Here is a 24812-nt window from a genome sequence, read left to right as displayed (position 1 = left end):
GAACTGTAACGTACAAATCTATGAATCTTATAACACATATAAAAGTTTTAAAAACAGAAAATATAAAAAGTAATTTTCACTTTAAGATGTTTAGGGTATCCTCTGACAATAAACCTGGGGCCTTATTTTTAAAATAATGTGTTTTGAATTACTTCCTTTGTTTAGAGTACATCTTCTACTGAGTTTGACTTTAGACACAAAGGTTGGGAAGCAGAGCATGAGCTCATGAATTCAGAAGATTACTATTCAAAAAAATCTGATTTTTTTCCCCCACAATATTTTAATTAATGAATAATTGTCAGTTTTTTTTTTTTAATCTGATGTTGCAGAAAAAGAAGGGATTTATGAATTCTTTGTAAATCTTATGGCTTTAACTGCTGCACCTTCATTTGCTCTTAAATATATATTTTGTAAATCAAGAACTCGTGGAAAAAGATGTTCTGAGAATGGATGTGCTTAAACATACACAGGGTATAGAATCATAGAATCATAGAATGACTTGGGTTGGAAGAGACCTTAAAGATCATTGAGACCCAACCTCTCTGCCACGGGCACAGTTAAACCACTAAGCACCATCCAGCCTGGCCTTGAGTACCTCCAAGGATGAGGCATCTATAGTTTCTCCAGGCAGCCTTCTCCAGTACCTCACCATACCCTAAGTAAAGAAATTCTTCCTAATATCTGATCTAAATCTCACCTCTTTTAGTTTAAAGCCTTTCCCCCTTATCATTATCAGACTGTGAAAAAGTTGATCTCCCTCTGTTTACATGCTCCCTTTAACTACTGGAAGGATGCAAAGAGGTCTTCCTGGAGCCTTCTCTTCTTCAGGATAAACAAGCTGAGCTTCCTCAGCATTTTGTTATAGAAGAAGTTCTCCAACCCTCTGATCATTTTCATGGCCTCCTTCAGACACGCTCCAGCAACTCTGCATCATTCCTGTGCTGGTGGGCCTCAGGCCTGGATGCAAAACTCCAGATGGGGCCTCACAGGGCAAAATTGAGGGGGACAATCACCTCCCTCTCCCTTCTGGTTGCCCGTCTTCTGATGGACATACTGACAGTTGGACTTATGGGCTGCAAGAGCACATTGCTGGCTCATGTCCAGGTTTTGGTCCATTAGGATCCTCAAGTCCTTCTCTGCAGAGCTGCTCTCAGGAGTTCTCCTTGATCTCTGGGATTGCCCCAACCCAATTGGATCACCTTGCACTTGGCTTTGTTCAACCTCATTAGTTTCTTGTGTGCTCACTTTTCTAGCTGTTCTAGCATTTTTTTCTTTTTTCTTTTTTAGTGATATGAGCAAACTTGCTAAGGGGGCACTCAGTCCCACAATCCAGGTCATTGATAATGGTGTTGAAGAAAGTTCCCTGGGGAAATCACTTGTCGTCAGCCTCCACCTGGACATAGAGCCATTGACCGCAACCCGGTCATGTAACCATCCGACCATTCTTTATCCACCAAACAGTCCAGCCTTAAAATCCATATCTTTTTGACTTAGAGATAAGAATTTGATGTGGGACTATATAGAAAGCCTTGCAGAAGTCTGGGTAGGTGACATCAGTCACTCTTTCTTTGTTCCTTAAATACCATGTAGAAGGCCACAAGATTGGTCAGGCACTATTTGCCCTTTGTTAAGCTGTGCTGGCCATCCCAGACTACCTCCTTGTTTTTCATGTGCATGTATACTTGAAATCAGTACTGGTTCAAGAGATATAAGGCATGCTCAACCTCACAATTTCAGAAAAAGTATGACAGATACCACTTATATTTGGAAAATTCAACTGGGAACACAAAAAAGTGAACTACAGTTAAAGACTGCTGAGACGAAATACAAATTTTAAGAATCTTTCCAAAAGGAGAGAAGCTGAGCACTGGGAAAACTCCTCATATATATATATATATTGTTTCAAGTCTTGGGAATTTCCAGTCTACTATCTCAGCTTCACATCAGCTCTCCCAGCTTCCGTGTGGGCTCTGTGGGGATTTGTTGTGAATGCTGTCAGATGGATAAATCTTTCAGGGATGGGTTTTGGTTGAACACGGAACTACATTACTTGACAATTTCCAAATTCAAATCAGAATTTAACTCTTGAACATGCAAAGAAAATATTAAAAGTAGATAATGTTCTGATTACAATGTTATTCATGATTTTGAGACAGTCAGAGCCTCTATTAACAAAAAGCAAGTAAAACATTTAGTTTAGAGGCTCCAAAACTTTGTAAACGCTAAAAAAGTATATTTACCATGTTAAGGATGAGGCCACTTAACCCTCTAGGAGGTAATTAATTCCTGATTTTCTGTAAGTAAAAATTGTTCCTGATAACCTTATTTTAACTGGTGTCAATTATTCATGCAATAAAAAACAAAGACTTCTTTTGTGAATAGCTTCTGAATATAAATGCACTTCTATATTTTAGATCTTCTGTTATTAGAGATACCAAAATGCATAACATACATACCAAATATTTGTAAACATAGTACTTCTTCAAGAATATCACTCAGCATTGTATGTTTCTAGATTTAAGACATCCTTGGTAAACCCTAATATTGAACTTAATAATATATGAATATCTTATTAATTAAAAGCCATAATTAATTCATATTCTGGCTTGAAGAAAACATCTCATTGAGATTGTGTCAGCACTCTACTAATCTTAGGCAGAATATTGCAAATAGGAGTGTTTAGCAAGTTTTAATTGTTAATTAATATTAATATATTAAATTAATAGTTTATTAATTAAAATATGGCGTAATGAGGAATAGGAAAATATAATAAAAATCTAACTGAATCAGACAGAATAGGACAATGTCGTGTTGCAATTATTTAATAACGTGTTAGGAACTCTTTCAACTGAGATGAAATACATCCCTAGCAAAACAGAAACAATGGCCACAGGCCTTTTAAATTCAAGTTACTTCACTGTATTAAATTCTGTTAACTGCAGTACGTTTTCAAGATGAAACTCTTCACATATCTCATAAAAACCAGAATGAAATAGGTCCCAATTACAAAATAAAGGTGAGGTCATGCTAGATAAATCTTGTATTATTATTATTTTATTAGTTGCTGCTTCCTTTGAATTTTAAAAAATCAAAACTAAATCAAAGTTATTTCAGAAATCCTGGAAAGCCTTCAAGATCTTTGGAGTGCCTATGTTCAATACTTGGTGGTGATATTGTATAGGATAATATTCCCTCTTATTTGTTTACTGAAAAAGGAGACACAGCATCTCACGCTGGGAAATATTCTGAGTAAAAATTTTCCAGAGGAATAGGCACTCATGGCAGATAGCCCTTAGAAACAATTTTTACTTATCATTTAGTAAGAATGAGAGGACTCAGCTCCTAGAAAGATCTGTTCTCAGCAGACAGTGAAGTCTGAAATCTCAGTGAAGAGATTTCAGACAAACATTCAGATTCACTGTGGACAACATTCACTGTGGACAACTAAAATTGGAAAAGAGAATCATAATCTCTCAGTTTATTTCTTTCACTTCACAAAAGTAATGTTGATTCACAATCAACTGAAGATTTTTCTTTTTTAAAAAAAGTTGTAGTCTGTTACATATTTTTATTTGTTTGTTTGTTTTTAACTGAGATTGATTAGCTTTTAGTCCTGGAAAATTTGACAGAAGTTCACAAGCAAGAAACTCAGTTCTGCTAGAGCACGTGAAGACTTTACATTACCTTCACAACTGGGAATAACAGTGTGAAGATTTCCTTCAGTGAGGTGGTATTCATTTCATGTACAATTATAAACAGGCTTACACTGGATTTTGATCCTTAGAATTGTAAGATCCAATTAGGACATATTTTAGGTGATCCAGAAAGATGTGGTGTGAAATCAGAAATTGTATTGCATTGGGTCTATATCTCAGAAGTTGATCTTGTCCCATCTACGCAATTTTATCACATGTTCAGTGCACAACATCCAGTTCATAGTGTGAACTATACATGAAGTATTAAAACAGAGCTTAGATGAAGCATAGTTCTAAAGTGGAAAACTGTTATGAGCAAATTTAATCTGAAGAAAAGGAAGGGTACAGAGAAATACAATGGCCACATTAATGAAGGCTGTAGTACCTCAAGGTTGACTGAAGCAATAATACAGTACGTGTGGCAGCATGCCAAAGTAATAGAGCTGTATTACTTCCCTATTCTTCAGGTGAGGAGCCTGAATGGTATGAAAAGTATAGCTTGGCTAAGCTGTGTGTAACACAGTTTCAATGTGTAAGCACAAGTCCATCTAGTTACACGTGTTTCAGTATGAGGTACATGCAGGTAAAGTTGCAAGAGGTAAGAGAACTCAGTTACACTACAAGGCTTTGGAGACATGTTTTGAATTTGAAACAATGCACCTATATGTGCATTCATGTGTATATGCACAAGAATGCACAATGCATAAATACTTGTTGGGTCAAAAATGAAATATTTTTGACTAGTAATATTGATTACTAGAAGACAGGAAACTATGTTCTCATGTTTAGCATCCATGAAAATACTCTCTCATCAATTCATAAGGCTGCATATGCGTAGGATGCCAAGATTGAGATTCTTTTCATTACATACAGATGAAGAATCAAAATATCTGCTGTCTCCAAATGACTAAGTGATTCTCTTTTACTAGGATTTGTATGGGGTTGATCTATCAGAGGATTCTGCCAGGATTGCTGTTGGAAGGCCATAAATTAATCTATACAATTGTTTTGGTCTGATATAAGGAGATTTGTACAGATCACTGAGCGTACATATGCTGTTTAGCTATGGATAGATTATAGTTGTAGACATTAAAATGGCTGGAAGACGCACAGTAGATAAACTGACTGATATCAACTTGGTGCTCTCTGTAGTGGTGCTCTCTGTAGTGTTTGATCAAGATTCTGGCATGCTCCCATGTGTACATGGACTTTGGAATAGAAAATGTTTGGTAATACCCAGGTTGGATAAATGTTGTAAAAACTGTTCTCACATGCCAGGAATTAAGAGAGATGGAATTTCTTGTTACACTAAGGTGCAATGTTGTGATGGAAATTGCTGTCTGCTCACTTGAAACTTTTAGGGTTAGTGTTAGTGATATGGTGAAGATTTATTCCTAAAGAGGAAGTGGGCAGCAGCCTAACAGCAAGATTCAAATACGGAAAATGAAGTTTGTATCAAATAGAATCTGGCAGCTGAGTAAAGGAATTTGGAAGAAAAGACTGGTGAAAACCTAACAAGAAAGCCACTAGCCAAGAAGAGTGCACAGTGGAAGAAATAACTTCCAGAAGCTGGAGGAAAAGAGTATTTACATGCCTGTAATCCTGTGGCTGAGATTACCCAGATAGGCTTGGGAGTGTCCTGATGAATCCTCTCCAATACCATTTAGGGAATCTGATAAGTGGCTGTTGTTACTTTTTCCCCAAAACAGAGAAGCCCGGGTATAATTATATGGAGGGTGTTCACTCCACCACAGTGCCTGGGGTGCTTCATGCTGTGCCCTGTCTTCACAAAGCACAAGGCAGTGGTGAAGGATACAGCCTATTACTTTTCTAGCTGCTGTGGGATGGAAGGGCACTGCACTGTTCTTGGCAGTCCAACATTTCTACTCCTGCACTGAGTCTGCATACAGAGAAGTCCGTGTTGCTCCCAGCTTCTCAGATTGTCTCTCAGTTCTGGAACAGGTAAGTGGAGGATGAGGATCGCCTTTCCTTTCTTAGCACATCTGCTTTGTGTATGGGCGAAGCTGCTGAAGATTCATTTTCTTGAGAGTAGGAGCACTTTAAAAAGCATGACAGCTGGCCAGGGAAAAAGTAGTTGGCAGGAGCACCACATTGTCTTTTGAGGCTACTGGAAGGAATACTAACAAGAACACATTACAGGATTAAGGTAGCAAACAGTAATTATTTATAATGAATCTTTTCATATAAAAATCATATTTGTACCTAAGAGCACTGATAAAAATGGCTTTCAGGTTCCCAGTTGCAGTCAGTTTTTGATTAAGTGAAAGGACAGTCTAGGACTAGGACTTCAGAAAGGGGGAAAATGCGTAGAAGAAAAAAAGAAGTAATATGAGAGATTTCAGGAGACATAAATGCTAATAGTATGGGACAAGTACAGAATTGATGGAAAGCTGTGAATTCTGGAAGTGAGGGAGAAGGAAAAAAAAAAACAATACCTAGGAGATGATTTGATGAAGGAGGAGACAGATGTAGGAGATACTTAATGGAGGAGTGACCGCTGAGATGATAGGTTGAAAGGCGAGAGAGAGGGAGACAGGGAGCTGGAGGAGGGAGGAGATTCTGTGGGAAGGAAATAGGAGTCAAAGGTATCACATGTAGAAAGGGAGGCAGAAGGGAAGTCTGGCAACAAGCTGGAGGCTGCAGCTGCGAAAGCCATACAGGAAGCAAGCGACGGGTCTCCAAGAAGACCAAAGGTAGAAAAACAGCATTTATATAAATGAATAGGTCAGAAAATATTCATAAAGTTTCTGGAATGTTTTTTCCCCCTTGTCCTTGTTTCTTCATTTTCTGACTTTAAAGATGGAGTGGCTTTAAAGATGGAGCTTCGCAGAAACCAATGCAAAGAGGTTTATGACACTGGCTGATTCCTGTGTTACTGCATACAACAAGTAGCTTTCTAGCTCTTGTCACGCTGTCTCACTTCAGGGTCCTGTTGCTGTTTGCTGTAACTGTCTGTTAGGAAATGCTTCAATCTGCTGTTCAGATCCAAAAGTAAACTAAACCCTTAACAATTCATCACTGCTGTGAAAAAAGGATCTCACATGGTTCCAAAAAGGAACAGGAAAAAGCAATGACCATCATTTGACTTATTTGTTCTATTAGACATAGCTAGAACCAAAGCCTGTGAAGTTCTTTAAAAATACCAATGAACTGGAACAGCTGTATACACAGATGTGATCCCTCATTCTGATCTATCTGTGCTTTATGTAACTCAGAATACAAACCTGAATCTAAGGAGTTATTTCTAGCATGAAACACCTCACCTGCCTTGCAGGGTCTTGCGGGGATTAAGTAGGATTTAGACTGTGTTTGCAAAGAGTTATTGCAAAGACCAGAGGCAATTAAACTTGCTCTGGATTGGCAACAAGGAACTGACACATTGTCTGCAAGTGCTGCATTATTGCAGAGGGTAAGGAGTGCTGAGGCAGGGGTAAGCGCTGAAAGGATTTCTTACAGCTGGTCCTTCTTGCAAAGAAGCAGGGTGAAAGAGTATTAACTTTGGCATCACTTGAGACATTTTATCTACTGCAACTTTCTGTTTCTCTTTGTGGTCTCTGTGGTCTTTGCACCCATTGGACACTGGGCAGCTGCAGAATTGCTGTAGAACTGCAGAAACTCAGTTTTTCTGTGAATAAGGAGCTAACTTAACAGACCCCCTCCATACAGCTATGTAACCCTGCTTCTGAACTGAATGCAGTTTCTCAGCACACAGCTGTATTATTGCACATTGTATTAACACACATAACTGCTATGAAAATACTATTACATGTCTTAAGTACTGAAATCAAAGGGATCATTCAGCTTCTATTTCTTGTCTGCTTATAATTCTAACAGCCCATTTACTAGAATTTATAAAGAATAAATATACTGCCAATAAAAATTTAATTGCATATTAATGTATTGTTAATTGTAAAGTGTAATTAAAATGAAGATATTCAAAGTTTAAATTGTCTATAACAAGTATATGTAATCATGTCTGTAAGCCATTATCTTTTATATGTGTTCTATGTTACAAATGATTATATATATTTATTACAAACATGTGAAAGGAAAGAATTAGCATGTGGTATGGCTGCTTATAAAATAAATACGTTATAAATGAATGTGAAAATCCTGACATAATAATGAAGTGTAGAAAAATGTGTACATCTGAGTAGATTTACAGTTATAATGCATGCCCAATAAAGATGCTGATGTAACATTTATTAATTTCATCTTGTCATGGAAATTCTGAGATAATTCAGAAAACGTACTGTAACCATGCATATACTAATAACTTGTTCTGCTTTAGTGATCTGATTCTCTTTCAAAGCTGATGTAATCACTATGATAGAAACTCAATTATTTTTTTAACTTGATAAAAATACCCTATTTATGTAAAAATTGTAGTCTGCAGTTGTCCAGTGTCAGTTTTTTTTCATGTCCTCAAGTTATGCTTCATAGACCCATAATGAGCGCAGACAGGAAAATAGTGAAAAATGCAGTGGTTTTCTTTTTTTTTAACCAGTTAAATTATTATATTTTGGATCTACTTTGTATGTAACTGATAGTTACATGCGTATTTCTGTAACATGTTTTCATCTGAAAGTATAGTGTCATATCTTAGCATCAGAATAGTGTATAATATGAGAAGTTCAAGGTATCTATTAGCTGCCTGTTTCTTTCCCTACCAGAACACAAATTTCACCACTAGTATTTCTTCTACTCGTCTGTTCTTCATAGTTGTAAAGTCTTTCCTAATATGCAGTAACTCTTCACATGTTTTCCTAATCTCTCTATACCTTCAGCTGTTGCCAAGGTATTTTTTTGTGGCCTAGCTCACCAGATCCATAGGGAAAGGTTATAGAAGGTGAAAAATTTTCTTGAAACAGTCTGTCTGAAACTGCTCTCTCATGCAAACTGTTAGGCAAGACCCACACAGTCTGCACTGCTGCTGTCAGCTGATAAGGAAAATGTATTTTTCTCGAGTGTTTCCGTTAGGTCTGTGCTGCGATAGATATCCCCTCAACGGACAAACCTGTATCAGGAAGGACTTTGGCCCATATTAATTGTGTAGATAATGTTTTCTGTTGTACTTTCTTCTAGTAGGAAAACTTCTGCCTCCTGGCAGAGGTCTGGGTCTCCAGATACTACTCCAATTACTGATTCTGAGAAGATGGTGAATTGTCCCAGGACATAGGACTATTTAAATAAAGACCCCCCGACCCCTTTGCACTTGGGCTGGAATAACCCCAGATACGTATACAGACTGGGAAAAGAACTCCTTGAGAGTAGCCCTGTGGAGCTGGAGGTCCTGCTACTACCAAGACAGGCTGAGGGAGTGGGTTTTGTACAGTCTGGAGAAGAGTAGGCTCCAGGGAGACTTCATTGCAGCCTTCCAATATTTGAAAGAAGATTATAAACAAGAGAGAAACCAACTTTTTTACCCAGATAGGTAGTGATAGGACAAGGGGAAATGTTTCTAAACTGAAGGAAGGGAGATTTATATTAGACATCAGGGGGAAGTTTTTCATTAAGAGAATGGTGAGTTGCTGGAACAGGCTGCCTATAGAGATTGTGTATGCTCCAATTGGGCCCTGGACAAACTGGTATAGTACCCGATTTGGAGGTTGTTGGCCTGCCTGTGGCAGGGGTATTGGAACTTGATGATACTTGGGGTCCTTTCCAACCCAAGCCATTCTCATTTATGATTAAAAGGATTAAAGGATTAAAAGATTAGAAGATTAGAACAGTTTTTTTTTTTCTTTTCCTTTTTATCTTTCTTTTTCCTGGAAGTAGGTTTATCATTTGGCTTTAATGCCTTGTGTTTACGGTAGAACTGAAGTCATGGGAAAGATCTGCATATTGCTCAGACCAAGGATGTCTCTCCAGGCCTGGAAGATGTCACCTAAACAATAAGGTTTCAATTATTTGCCAGGACTCCATCACTAGGAAAGATACCAAAATGTTAAAATTGTTCTTAGTTTATTGGAAAACTCAGTTGTAAATATTGCAAATAAAAAATTCTGGTGTAGCTGGTAGACAAAAGACTACCTTGTCATTCATCACAGCCACTTCCACTGTCTGGTTGGGATGATTCATTATGATGACTGTTTCTCAACCAGGTATTGCACCAGTGAAGGCATTTAAAATTACTCTATTATTCTGTGACTTCTAAGCCAAGGAGCAGAGTTTTGCAAGAGGTGGAACATGTCCAAGTGAGGAAAAGATTTGTTAAATTTCACTTGTCTTTCAAAAGATATATCTGTTTCAAAATTTTTATCCCTTACCATAAAAGCCTCCTCTGTGTCCTCCTTAAGTTTCTAATAGAAAAGTCTCTGGCATTAACAGACTGACCCAGACCTTTAGCTAACAGACTTTTATAGGCTTGTGCTGCTTCAGACTCACACAGAAACTTGAGTTATTATATTACATATTCTGTATTGTGTTCATTTCTACATTCTGATAGCTCACACAAACACATGGGAGTGGAAAAGATGAAGCTTGCTCTACCCCTGCCTCTGTCATGCTTTCATACCTGCTAAAATGAATAGAAAATAGCTTTTAAATGGAACTTTGAGAACTGAGAAAGGCAGTAGTTCATACATGCTATAGTGAGTAAAGAAGAACGCAGAATCAGTATTTCTGGGTAGAAAAGAATTGAAATGGCTAATTGGTCTTCTATCGCCCATTTTGTCCTTAAATAACCTAGTTGCAGTTTAATAGAGAAACACATAATTGGCAGAAACTAAATGTATCACACTCTTTCCACTGTACTGTTGCCAAGTTGGCTTGAGTCAGTAGTATTTTAAGATGGTTTCCATACCATCAGAACACACTGAGAATCACAAGGGACAGCACCTTAGGTCCTAAAACTTCATAGAGCTGAGAAAACTGCTTCTGAGAGTCACTAGTGGGTAATGAAAGAGCAGTACAGCAGTTCAAAATGAGTCTTCCGGGCTGTTGTGGGATCATGTATGGTGTGCTTGGGAGGATCGTTTTCCAGGCTGAAGAAGGCTGAAGACTGCTTGATATGAGTGTCTGTAGTACACATTATGGGATGCACTGGAAAACCTTGAAGGCCAACACATGTGCAGTAAAAGTTTATGATGGAAGGTGGGCAAAAAATGTTACAACACCTCTGCAATCTTTGGCCAAACTTTCCTTTGATGTCAGATAGTAAATATTTTGAACTTTTTCCATTAAATTTTCTATCTGCTTTGCAACTCATTTGCACTCACCAAAACCTTGTATAACTATCATGGTACTATTGATACAACACACTGATGAAAGGAGGAGCTGAAAATCTCACTGGGGAGCCTGAGTAGAGTTGCTCTAATATTAACTATTGAAAATTTAAATGTCTAACTTAAGCAAGTCATTTTGGTGCAAATCATTTAGGAGAGGACAGGAAATCGATGCCTCTCTCTTCCTTAGTTCGTATAGATAATTTTCACATGGTTAATGTTATTTGCAAGAATATTTGTAGATAACGTTAGATAAGAAAAGAATTGCTATAAAAATACATTTAGGTCCTTAGGAGATGTTAAAAGCAAAACTGAGACATCTGAAGTATCTTAGTATTTCCCTCTTTTAAAGTGAAGTTAGTACTCTATGCCATGTAACCCTCTTCTTTTCCTTTTTTCTTTTGGAAAATAAGATAGTACAAAATGCTAGTCACAGTGAGAGTAGCTGAGACAAAGACAGTGAACATATCATTTAGGAAAAGAAAATTCTGTTTTTTTAATTTATTGGTGTTTTGTATTCAATTTATTTTCAGGCAGAATTTTCATATAGGTGAACGTTCGCACTAGAGGATCCTTGTAAGCAATAGGAGCAAAGCAAATTGACCAGTTGAAGCTGATCCAAGTGGAAAGCTTGTGTGCCACTTTTGTATAATATGATTAGGTGATACACAGCAGGTTTTCATTGCCAGAGGAAATCACATTATCTTTTGTGAATACAAAAACTTTACTCCATATAAAAGAACATTTCCTAGTATCTCCCATGCATGCAGGAGGGCAAAATTCTTATCTAGCTGGTGTCATACTGCACATTTTCTTCTGCAGATGATTCCATTTCCTCATTGTCCTCCTTAGTAAAACAGAATTCATAACAGAAGACAAGTGTGCTGAATCAGAGTGAGATTATTTGTGAATAGAAGACACTTGTTCCTATTTTTGGTCTTATGAATGTTTTGAATTTGTTATGACTAAGTATGATATTCTTCTTATAGGACTTAATAACTTTGGGTAAACCTGGGAGGACCACTGGGTGGTGACAGCAGGATTTTGAACTACCTAAAACAAACTGTTGCTTTTTTTGCCATAAAGGGGTGGCAAGCATAATTTCTCACACCTTTACTTCAAAATAGGAAGAGTATCTAAAAGATTTTAGAAAGACAGGCTTTGAATGCTGACAAGATTAACTTCATTTTCTACTGTACATATTGACACTTTATTTTAAAAATATTTATTTTAAAATCAATCTTTCTTTCTTTCTTTCTTTCTTTCTTTCTTTCTTTCTTTCTTTCTTTCTTTCTTTCTTTCTCTTCTCTTCTCTTCTCTTCTCTTCTCTTCTCTTCTCTTCTCTTCTCTTCTCTTCTCTTCTTTCTTTCTTTCTTTCTTTCTTTTCCTTGTTGTTTCTGTTCAGAGAGTGCAAAAGTAATGACAAGTGTTTCTTGTAGTTTTCTAATGTTTTGAATGTTAAGATCAGAGAGATGAAGAAAACCCAGCAAGTGGCTTTTCTGTGAGTGTGGAAGCATGCCATACAAAGTCACGCCTTACAGTACATTAGAGAATTTCCACAGGAACGTGGGAACATTTATGTGGACATACCTCAGAATTCAAATTATATGAACCATAACAGTATGTCATCCCCTCTGATAGATAAGATCTTACCTTAAAAACAAACAGAACCCCAGCCCCCCAAAAAAACCCAAAACAGAATAAGATGTTGAGTATTTAGTTATCCCATAACATACAGAAAGACTGTATCTCTCCTCATTTGCTCCTTCTATGTTTGGAAAGCATGCCAAAGAAAGTGATTTCCAGAAGTCTCTATAATGAGTTGTCTAAAAAAGTGAGGAATTATGCTAATCTCATTAGAATTTTCTTATCAGTGGTATATTTAAATCAAGAAATGAGGGTAGAGTTCATACAGGGTGTTTCCTGTGGTTTTCTATATCTTTATCAAGTATATGAGTGTCATTTCTCTACAGTCTCTTTGTGGAAGCACTCTGTAAATTCTGATGAAGTATGTAATTTTTTGCTTTCTCTGTCATTACAGTTCTTTTTTTGTCTCTGCTTTCTCCCCTATAATCTCTGAACTCTGATCTGAAGCCAGAAACAGAAGTACCATTAAGTTTTACTTTTTTAATTTCTTTTATGAAACAGAAAAACAACAGACATTTGAAAGTGAACAACTTCCTTTGTTTCAAATCCTTTCAGCTGGTTTCTGTTGTTGAATCTGACAGGCCTGGTTTCACCACCAAACACAGCTTGCTAAAAGAGATTTTCCTTCAATGGCTCTTTGTCCAGGTGGAGACCAGTCAAAAGTGGTGTCTCCAGGAGGCTGTCTTGGGACCGGTACTCTTTAACATCTTTATCAGTGACATAGATAATGAGGTTGAGCTAGTAGTGTGCATTTGCAGCCCATAAGTCCAATTCTATTTTGGGATGCAAGACAGTGGCCAGCAGGGAGAGGGAGGTGATTGTTTACATCTGCTTTTCCCTTGTGAGGCCCCATCTGGTGTATTGCATCCAGGCTTTTGGCACCCAGCCCAAGAAAGATGCACATCATTTGGAGTGGGTTCAGAGGAGGTCATGGAGGAGATAAGAGGGCTGGAACACTTCTGTTAAGAAAGGTTGAGGGATTTGGGCTTGCTCAGCCTGGAGAAGAAGGCTTCAGGAGCAAAACAAAACAAAATAAAATTAAACAAACTTAATACCACAAAAAACTGCAGACATTCTCCTCTCTTGTCTATTCACATTCAGATTCATTTTGATACATACTGGTCCCCATCTATTGCAGAGGAAGAAAATGGATATGGTAGAGAATATATCCACAGGCAGATAAGAGTAATTGGAATTGCTTCCTTTTAGAAGAGAAGAATAAGTAGACAATAAGGCAGAGCAGCTTGGGAAGAAAATGAGGGAAAGAATTCCTAACATAAGCATCCTATTTTATATATTTTTATATATTTTTTATAAACAGTATTTTTATAGTATTATATGAATAGACTTCCAATGGAAATAATGACATTTATAATCACAGAACTATAAGGTTTGGAAGGGATTTCTAGATCACCATGTTCAAACCCCTGCTAAAGCAGGTTCCCTACAGCAGGTTGCACAGGTAGGCATCCAGGTGGATCCCAATTATCTCCAGGGAAGGACACTCCACAACCTCTCTGGGCACCTGTTGCAGTTCTCTCACTCTGACAGTAAAGAAGTTTTTCTTGTGTTAGTATGAAACTTCCCGTGTTCCAATTTCTGCCCATAAAAATAGTGCACATGAACCACAAGATGAAGGACAACTTCTTTCCACACCTAAGCTTCAATCTTTAATTAGAAAAAGTGAACAATAGTTTTACTGCACTTTTCAAGGATGTGAAACTGGAGTTATTCAAGGTCACCAACATTTCCTGTCAGTGAGTCTACTACAAAGACTGACCTTCATGTTACTTTCTAAGAACTAGGGTCACTGTCACTATTGCTTTCCCCACCAGGAGGAAAAAATTGGGTTTGTTAATCCATCTTGGACTGATGTAGCAGAAGTGGATTAAAGGAAGGGAGCTTCTTCCACATCAGTTCAATTTTAAAATAGGGCAATATCAAAAATGAAACAATAAAGAGGAAGTTAAAACACGTAACAAATACTGAATATGTGAATCACAAATTCACATGCAATGCTATATCCTGAAAGTCTGCACCTAAGAATCTATTTTTAGGAGTATTTTCTCTCTTGTAATCAAGAAAACCATTTATAAATCACTTCCTCTTGATGCTGCCAGGACCTCTTAAGACAATCCATTCATTTAATTCACAGGGGGTAAAGAGGTATATAAAAAATATATTTCTGCAAGTTTACCCAACTGATAATTTTTAGTATACACTGTGCTGGGATAACTGTTCGGGTGGTCGAGATAGCAATGTAAGACTAACTGAGTTTTAGATACATTAATGGAAAGGAGCTTGGGATAATAAATTTTTTGAACTAGCAGTTCAAGAGGAAGAGCATTAGCCCTTTGTGAGGAAATGTTGTAATCCAATTTGTGAAAAGAACCAGTTTACAAAATTTTCTGCTGTTTCCTGACTTTTGTTTTACTTGAAAGTATACTGTCACGATGATTAAACTGCAGAGGGTTTCATACTGTACTCTGACACAGTAACTTCAATAGTAAGGCTTAATACAGCAAGGCATGCTGTGTAGAAAAGGGTATTTGTAAATATTCAGCATCTTTAAGAAGCTGCTAAGCAAGTTAGTCATAACTTGCTAATATGGGCACTTTCCAAGCGTATGGATATCAGGAGAGAAGTGACCAGGAACCAATAGGGAAATTACCCTTTTGTCTCCTTGACCTTTGACTCACTTGGATCAAAATTTGGCAAAGATTGCAGCTGCTAAGTATATTACCAAGGGATCTAGGTAGTGGCATTTAGTCAGACTGCAAAAATAGACAGTTCCCTCCCCAAGCACCAATACAGCTTAATTTTTTCTTCTGGCAGAAAGATAAACAGGGAACTGACATCTCTTGGAATATATAAGCGCCCCCTTGAAGCTCTGAGGGTTTGTGCTTGGTGGGGAGCTCAAGCTGCTTGTAACTTGATGCAAGTCGTGTGTTAAGTGCCTGTACATTCAGCTGAAAAGTCAGTTGCCCTTACTCAAGGTGAGTCATATGATACATTTAAAATCAGGGGGTTTTCCTCAGAAATCCTTTTAAATTCAGTTGGTGAAAAAATCTTGAATGTACTTATTTGTAACATAAAATAAAATGATAGGATTTTGCAACACTGCAAGGAGAAATAGAAGTGTACATGCATTAGTGGATCTCTTTATAATGTTAACAGTGGGATTATATGTTCAGTGTTGCTGGTTTTCCCAATTTCATTCTGTCACTTGATACTTAATATTATTGAAATTACAGCTCCTGAAATTAGGTGGATATTTAAAAAATGCATGTTTTAAAAGTGATATTTGTAACATACGCTATTGCAATGTTGTAAATATTTTAATTACTACAATTCACAATAAAAAATTCAAAACTATAATTCAAAAGTATGTCAGACTTTAAAGGAAAATGAAAAGCAGAAATAATCTCTTCCCTGAAAATGTATCTATTAAATATTTCAAAACTTTTAACATCACCTTTTAACTTCAAAAGAATAAGTGGAATTATGTTTTAAAACAACCATGTTTGTGGATTAAGATCCTCACCAGTATTTTCAAAATCTCTTCTTGTTTTCATTATGAACACTTCCCTGTTTACTTTCTGTTAGCTGGGGCAGCAAATCAAATTCAATGGCAGAATCAAAGAAGTCTACACACACAAAAAAATGTTTTAAAATAACTATTGGATCTGGAGAAATCATTAAGGAAGTGAAGACAATATTCTTCACTTTTGTAAGGGCTTACTTTGAATTGATATGTGCAAACCATAAGTGAATTTGGGAAGAAACATTCTTGTAGGAAATCACTACTTTAATCTTTACATTTTATGTTTATGTTCAGTTATGATAGAAATATGTTATTTACTTCTGTGCAAATAAGTTGTGAGCGCTCTTCACTATAGTTGTGTAATGGATAATTGGAATTGCATAAATTGAGCTATGTCTAGACTATTGTTACATTGTGTTTGGTGGGAGAAGGGTGAATAGGCAGAAGCTATAGGCAGTCAGTTGCTTCTATTTATTAATAGTGACGATGTGGGATATCTATTCTACCTAATGTAAAAAATCCACTGGAATAGCTTGTAGAAGGTTAGATGGTAATAGATTTCAGTGGAATATGTATTTCTGTTGATTCTGAAAAGCCTCATTATATACGCAAAGAAAAATAGTCTGACAATATCTAAAAGCCCTTTTCAAAGACTTATGGAAAAATAACTTCCTTTTTTTAATTTTAAAATATATATTTACGAACTTTCTCATTTAAAAAGAAAAAGAAAAAAAAAAAGCTAGGATATATAAAAAACAGGCCCAAGATGGATTTCCAAAGCAGATGAAAGAAGCAGTCTGGGCTCAGGTGTAGACAGACATGATATTATTGTTGTGACAACATGTAGGACACAAGAGGACACAGCATTAACCTGCTGACTATGTACATGGTGTCAGTACATGATGTGTGTGTCCTTTGTTTTTCCCCCATTAAAAAGGGCATCATAACTGCATATGGGATTTACAAAAATAAAACGTGGCTCATCCTACAGCTGCTCTACTATTTGGAAATCCAGGAAGTTTTTTAGCCCTTTAATTGTGAGTAAACTGGGAATTCAGGTTGAGTTGTTCTTTCATTACATCCTTCTGCTTTTCTTTGCTCTGCTTGGGCACGGGTGTGTAATTAACTCTACAACTAATACCTGCTTTAAAAGTGATTTAGAAATGGTTACAACAAGCTGACAAATAGATGTAGGTGAAAATAAGAAGGACTATGGCAATGATGTCTAAAGTAGAAAAGAGCTGATTTATTTGGAGGTCAAAGGCAAATAAGAAACTTAAATTCGGTGGGTATAACTAATTCCTGAGCAAGTATAAATTATGCAGTTGTTTTCATAAGCATTATTAAATATGACAAGATATTGCTAGGAGCTTATATGTTACCATTTTACAGCACTGGTATCATTGTGATTTTGTTTCTGACATCTTCAGATAGAGGCCAGATCTCAAGATAGTTAAACTCATACTGCCAGCAAAGGTTGTTTCCCAATGAATAATTTAAAAACTTTTTTTTTTTTCTGAGACTGAATTAAATATAAGGTGTTATACACTCAAAAGACCAACACTTAGACAGTTGTTAAGAAGTCTGCCTTTCTGTAAAGCAACTGAAACTGGTGAAATCAGCTGGTGGGGTGGATGGCTGAGAGTAAGAATTCAACTCCTACAAGGAAAACCTGGTCATGCTTTGGCCTTGAAGTAGCTGAAACTTTGGGAGAAGTTTTTCACAGGTGCTGGAACAGGCTGCCAGAGAGCTTATGGCTGCACCATCCCTGGTGGTGCTCAAGGCTGGGTTGGAAGGGGCCCTGGGCAGCCTAACCCAGTGCTTGATGTAACAGTCAGCAACCCTGCCCACAGTGGAGGTTGCAACTGGATGATCTTTGAGGTTCCTTCCAATCCAAGCCATTCTATGATTCTATGAAACAAAATTATATCCGTTCAGAAGTAGATTGTGGACTGACAGAGGTACGAGAAGACAGCCTCCTATTAGAGACTGCCGTATCCACTAAGCTGTGTTGCAGGCCTAGCCTGGGTAGCTTACACAAGTGGTGTAAGCCCCTGATTTTGCTTGAAGTGGTAGCCATGGGCATTGCAGGCTGTGATCAAGGCTGAAGGCTATAACCTCCTGCTTTGGCACAGGGAGATTTCTGAGAAAGTGTTTTCCTAAGGAAGAATGTCAGCTGAGTACTGTTATGACAGTTTTCCCTAACACTACAGAGCCATAAAACAAAGAAAAATGAGAAAAAAAAACAGATTGTGTGTATGTCAAGTGACTAGCACGCCAAATGTGTATAATTTTTTTTTTTCGGTACTGCTATCTCAGACTGTTTTTGACTTGTTATCTTCCTACCTACTTCATCTCATGTACTTTGTATTTTTGACCTTTGGAATGTAATTTTTGTTCACTCTCTCCGTACATTATCAGCTTCTCTCACGAAGATCAGTGAGTCTGTTGGAACCAAGAAGTGTGAAAAAAAGCTTGGAGGAGTGCAACAAGGATATTTTTACATTTCCTGTCTGCACCCTGTCAGAGGAGAGGAATGACTTGTAATAGAAGCTGTGGGCTCCTTACTGGGGCTGTCATTGGTGCTGTGCTGGCCATCTTTGGAGGAGTTCTGATACCAGTTGGAGATAACCTCATAAGCAGAGCAATAAAAAAGGTACAAAATATTTCTTTTTTTTCAATCCAGTGGTTTTCTGATTCCTGAATAGTCATTATTTCTGAATCTTTTGTTCTGTTTCTCCTTTTTTATTTTTTTCATTTTCTTTTAACTTTTTTTAAAACCTTATGTAACGTACCCAATCCAAACTTTCCTGGGAATAGTTGCTGCTGCATTTACTTTAATATTTGAATTCCATTACCATGGTTGCCTGCTCTTTCATGATTTGAGTGAGAAGGTAAAATATTTTTTTGAGATGAATTTTAATTAATTTAATTCAACAGTCTATTTAATTTTACTACAATTACAATTGTTACTGGTTTCTACCACTATACTGATTCAACTGTTTTTCTGCATTTTTTTCTTAATTGGAACTCATTCCATGCATTTATGCATGCACTTCATGCAACTATGCACTCCTTACTGCACATAACCTACACAAATTTCTAATGCAGAATCTAGTCTTACTCTTGAGTTCATTCAGATCATGTTCTGTATCTATGTAATTGAAACATGCTTTTCTTCATGAGACTACAAAATCTCACCACACACCTTTCCTTGATTCAAGGAGTGTGAAGAATAATTGAAGTAGAGTATTGTAGACCTCATGGCGAAACATTTCCTTTTCTCTCTTTCTCTCAATCTTTTTTCACCTGATTTTCTTTAGAATCTAGTTTTGACTGTAGTTAAAAATGAGAAGTTAATTTGTTAAATTAACTGTCAAACTGAGTACATAATTATGGGTGTAAGCCATGCTGAAAAGAAATGACCATAGAAGCCATGGAAACCAGTTAAAATTGATCAGACTATCCAACAGTTAGAAATCAGGCTTTGGTTAGTCTTCCTAACAGATCTGCTGTGAAGTTGAAGATGCTGGAAACTTTGGGTAAAGATATTTAAAAACTCTTCTGGTAGACTGTACATAATATATTCATCAGCAATATAAGTCAAATAGAAAAGTGGATACATGAACAGTCAGGAAATGTTTCATTGCCTATTGAAGCCTTGCATAGATTCCACCATCACTTTGTAAAAAAACAAAAACCAAAAAACTAAAAAAAAAAAGGCTTCTGCATTCAATTCTTAGCATCCACTGTATTCTCTCATGATCTTTTCAGATTCATAGAAAAATATAAAAAAATATTAAATGCAAAAGAGGAGTGTCTCTACATAAAGTCTCACCCACATTCTAGTATTTTACAAAAAAAAAAAAAGTAGACATTGTGTATAATTGCAAATAATTTCAATTGATTGAAATATTGAGAAAGTTGAAAATTTTCTTGTAAACATGCTATTTTTAAATATATATCTCCTTACACCAAAAATTTTCTTTCAGTTAATCCACAATGTTATCTTGTGCTGTTAGCATTTTCAAAGCAAATTACATACACTGCAAATGTTGTGTTCGTCTGTTTACTTGTAATAATGGACCAGTTATACAGCGTACTTTGAAAATATCTACATATTAAATTATACATGCACAAATTCTTAGTAATGTTTTAGACAGAATAATTTTTCTTCTCTCTCTTTATAATTTTCTGCATTGTGATCATGTTTCAGATGTTTGTAGCTATTTCATGACAACTTGTTAGAAGTATATAAAAATGAAAATTAGTGCCACAATTCATCTGAATTATACAAGAGTAAATTTGTAGAGACTTTGTTTATTTAAATAATAGGGATGTTTTATTTTTCTAACCACAAGTCAAATTGGATTATTTCTTTTCTGTTTATCATGCGGATTATTCAGTGAGACCAGGAGACTGCAAGGCAATTGCTTTTCTGAAAAGATAGGCCAAGATAAATACAGCTAAAATACAAGATCAGTTCAGAAGATGCGCAAGAGGGTCTTGAATCTACCTAAAGTCATAGAATGGTTCCTAGTTGTGTAAATGAAATTGCTAACAAGAATAACAAATATTTTTATTCACTGCTATAATACTTAAGATAAGTATTAAAATATACTTTTTTTTTTTTTCCCTAAACCTTTTTGTTTTTTAAAGAAAATTTCATAGAAACAGTCTGGCTTCAGTGGCAGTCTCATTGGATTTTGTCAATAGAGACAGTAGAATAGAAACAAATGTACAAACAAAAATAGATTTTTTTCCAAGGTACAATCTGTAAGTATACATATTTCCATTTCATCTGATGTGAGGCATAAGGTTGACACCACCACCAGTAGCATCGTGCAAGAGATTAACAAGGTCAATATTAAACTATTTCAGCATTGGTTCTATACAGCGAAAGGTGCCTTTTTTTAAAGGCACCTTTGATTCCAGAACCAAAGGACAAAAAATTGTTTTCCCAAGCTGCACCTATCCAGAGGGCAATGATACCATTCCATGGAGACCTTAGAGGTTTAGAAAATTAGTCTTGTCACAATAAGAAGCGAAGCATGAACTTTTCAGAGCTCTTTACAAAAAGTATTTTGTTTGAGGCTATCAAAATATACATTTCTATATGACTCAATACATTTCTATTGCTCACTGTCATGTGATATAGATTCATAGAATCTTAGAACTCCTCAGGTTGGAAAACATCTTCAAGATCATCAAGTCCAACCACAACCTAACCATACTACCCTAACTCTAACAACCTAAATCATGTCCCCGAGCACCACCTCCAAATGGATTTTAAAGACAGTCAGGGATGGTGACTCCCTGGGGAGCCTATTCCAGTGCTTAACAACCCTTTCTGTAAATAATTTTTTCCTGATTTCCAACCTAAACCTCCCCTGGTGCAACTTTAGGCCATTTCCTCTTGTCCTGTCACCTGTTAGCAGTAAGAAGAGACCAACCCTCCTCTCACTGAAATCACCTTTATTATCCAACATTAAAAAAAAAAAAAAAAAAAAAAAGGAGAGGTCAATTCAAAACAATCGATCAGAAAATTTACATCTGATACTGCTAAAAGGAGATATATCGACGTGGCTCAGTTATACTTTTTGCCTTTCTCCCCCCTAAATACAATATTATTAACTTAGACAAAATCGAGTTTATTTTTTCCAGCTAAGTCTAATCATTCAAAGCCATTGTTAGGTGATTTATTTTCCACTTTTTCTCTAAGATCTTTTGCTGCTTACCTGAATGCAAACTCAAGAGATTAAGAGAAGCTACATGATATTACTTAATATATTAAACTCCTAGTGAGTTGATGATACAGAATATTTTGTCATAATACATCAGTGCTCTACTGTTTCAGTGGAGTCCTCAGGTTAACTTCTGCTATTTTTGAAAAAAAACCTGCTATCAGTTTTAGCTATTAATTACTGTGTGTAGGCATCTGTTTCTCTACATATCTGTTATATATGATTGGCCAGATCATCGCCTCTCGGGTACCAGAGGCATAGGACGCACTTCTAATTTATTTTTGTTTCTGTGAAAGACATATGCAACTTCTCTATCTTAACTAATGAAACTAAAGTAACAGCTGGCTCCAGTAACATATGTGATCATATAACATGTACTTCAGCACTGGTAAAATTGATTGGCTTCTATTATTTTTTATGACCAAGAACTGAAAAAGGACTAAAAGTTTTGATTCAACAAAGCCTGAATAGGAAGTCTAATATGTGGGAGAACTATCATGATATAAAAAGTAAAAAATGTCTGTTCCTACTTTCAGCTACAAAATGGGAGATTGTTTCCATGGAATTTAGTTACTTCAGTTTCACAGGACCGTGTTGTTTTCCCCAGCTTGCATTTGCAGCCTAAAATAGCAACACACAGAGATAAACTAGTAGCAATTTTCTTGCAGCCTAAGGTACACACAACATCTTTCTGTTCCCCCAGAATCGTGACATTTTTTGGCTTGATTGTATGCAGTTTTCTTCATAAGAAATCATAATTACTAATTTTTGTCTAAAGCAGTAAAATATAGCAGGCTTCTATTGTTGACTACCCCAGCCTTCAGTTTGTGTATTGTTGGTTGACCAATCAGCAGATGAAAAATGTCAGAAAGAAAAGGGGTTAAAGTTCCTCCTGATGTCATTCAGTCTTGCACATTTAGGTCATGATCTGAACTTATCTGTGTAGCAATTGCATTCTGTATAGCTACTTTTGCTAACAATAGTTAAATATTGCTTAAGGTATTAGAGATAGATACTAGGAGCTGATGTATTTATCTCTGCCCATGGCAGGCAGGGTGGAACTTGTTGATCTTTAAGGTCCCTTCCACCCCAAACCATTCTATGATTCTATGACTAAGGAGCTGGGACTTGTTTCATATTAACAGCTGGAATTGTTTGTTTCCCATATTACTCCACCTTTCATAAAATCACAGTGGACAAAAAGCAGGGCAGAATTACTAGGTGAATATATGTGAGGCCAGCTACAGAGAGGGATAGTATTTAGGGGCAGCCTTGCAAGTGATCAGACAGCCAAAACCCAAACACTTGCTGGTGTGGGGACACTAGTGCTATTAAATGAGAACTTGAATAAGGACAGGCTTCTAGACTTTTTCCACTTTAACCCATGATCTTCACTCTTAAAATATGTAGCAGCAAAATGTACACACCTTTTTCAAAAAAGTGTTACAATAATGGCCAAATGCCAATAAAAAGAATAGTCTTACTCCCTTCCTCCTCCTCCCTCTTTTGTCCTTCTGCTTCCCATGTTTAAATCCTGATTCTCACTTGATCCTCACCCCTTCCCACACAGCTGAGCCAAGAAGCTCACTGGCAGAAAAATAACCAAACAAAATAAAAAACGGAAATAGTCTTCTTCTAGTCCAGAATGTAGATAAAGCTCCTGGAAGAATGAGAACTGGCCCAATACAAGGGGAAGGTGAATGGGTCAGGTCCAGGAGTTGGTGGTAGCTGATCTTTCCCTTTCACTGCAAAGCTGTCAGAATAGGCTGTCTTCTTAAAGCTGCCCCCATGTCTTAGTAGTGCCATTTTGTGGATGGGCTGCAAATCCATAAGGGAGCATACTTCAGCCTGGCTCCCCAGCTACTTCCCTCCATGGGGCCTCTTCATACAATATCCAAGATCATTTTTTCCCATTAGCATTTCCCAAGCATATAAGAGACCCAGTTATTCCTGCATGAAAAATAAGGGAGAGTCACTCCACCTTTCTAGGTGGACAGCAAATTAGCTCTTGACTGATAAGAAAGTACATAGTACATATGATATATGATCACTGCAGAATAAACGTATTGCAAAGTGCTCCGAATGTCTAAAGCTGAGGTCAAATAGGATGCTACTTCTGCACCTCTCAAGGATGGAAGGAGAGGTCCAACATCTCTGAGCAAGATCTGCAGTGGTGGGGGAGTCAGTGTGTCATTCTGTGCAGCTATAATACCTAGCAAAGGGTTATAGGAGGAAGAAGGGGTGGGAGGGAAACCTTAAAGGTTTTAAGAAGCCAGTAACATTGCTTTCAAATTTTATCCCAAGGTTGCAACTCCTCTATTCATTTTGTGCCTGTTACATGCTGTAGACTTACAGAGAGTTTAGTTTGTCTTCTTGATCATGTAGCTGCCAGAGATCCTTGAGCATTCCCCTGTCCCAGTTGCACAGAAGCAGGAGGTCAAATTCTTGCCTGTGCTCCCATCCAAATACTTTGCTGAGTACAATACACAAGCAGACACTGAGCATGCTGAGCTGCACATGAACAGACTACACTACACTAAAGTAGAATAATTAAGTTTGCATAAGATCTTAAACATCATCAAGTCAACCATCTACCTAACGCTACAAGCCCAATGCAAAACCATGTCCACCCATTTTTTAAATGTCTGAAGGGATGATGACTCCACCATCTCCCTCAGGAGTCCGTTCTAATGCTGACCACTCTTCCTGTTAATAAATTCTTCCTGATATCCAATCTAAACCTCCTCTACTATGACTTAAGGCCATTTCCTTGTATCCTATCACTTGTCACCTCAGAAGGAAGAATTAACACACTGCTCAGTGCAACCTCCTGTGAAGGAGATGTAGAGAGCAATGAGGTCTTCTTAGCTTCCTTTTCTCTAAACTAAACAACCTCAGTTCCCTCAGCTCCTCCTCCTATGTCTTGGTTTTCTAT

General features: G+C 36.9%; 1 protein-coding gene across 3 annotated transcripts in view; it reads left to right on the top strand.

Annotated features, from left to right (window-relative positions):
- Positions 1-6307: 6307 nt before the first annotated feature.
- The window catches only part of CD36 (CD36 molecule), a 37154-nt gene continuing 18649 nt past the window's right edge, over positions 6308-24812 (top strand). Inside the window, exons 1-2 of one of the 3 annotated variants that reach the window (XM_010726962.3) lie at positions 6308-6409; positions 18555-18789. In XM_010726962.3, coding sequence (XP_010725264.1) covers positions 18670-18789 — 120 coding nt within the window. In that variant the 5' untranslated portion in view covers positions 6308-6409; positions 18555-18669. Of the gene's footprint in view, positions 6410-15456; positions 15586-18554; positions 18790-24812 lie in introns of those variants that run through there. The other 2 variants (XM_031553023.1, XM_003201880.4) reach the window with 2 other exon arrangements.

This window comes from Meleagris gallopavo, chromosome 1 (assembly GCF_000146605.3).
Source record: "Meleagris gallopavo isolate NT-WF06-2002-E0010 breed Aviagen turkey brand Nicholas breeding stock chromosome 1, Turkey_5.1, whole genome shotgun sequence".
Lineage (NCBI taxonomy): Eukaryota > Metazoa > Chordata > Aves > Galliformes > Phasianidae > Meleagris > Meleagris gallopavo.
Note: the sequence above shows the minus strand (reverse complement) of the source record. Positions and strands in the feature narration are given on the sequence as shown.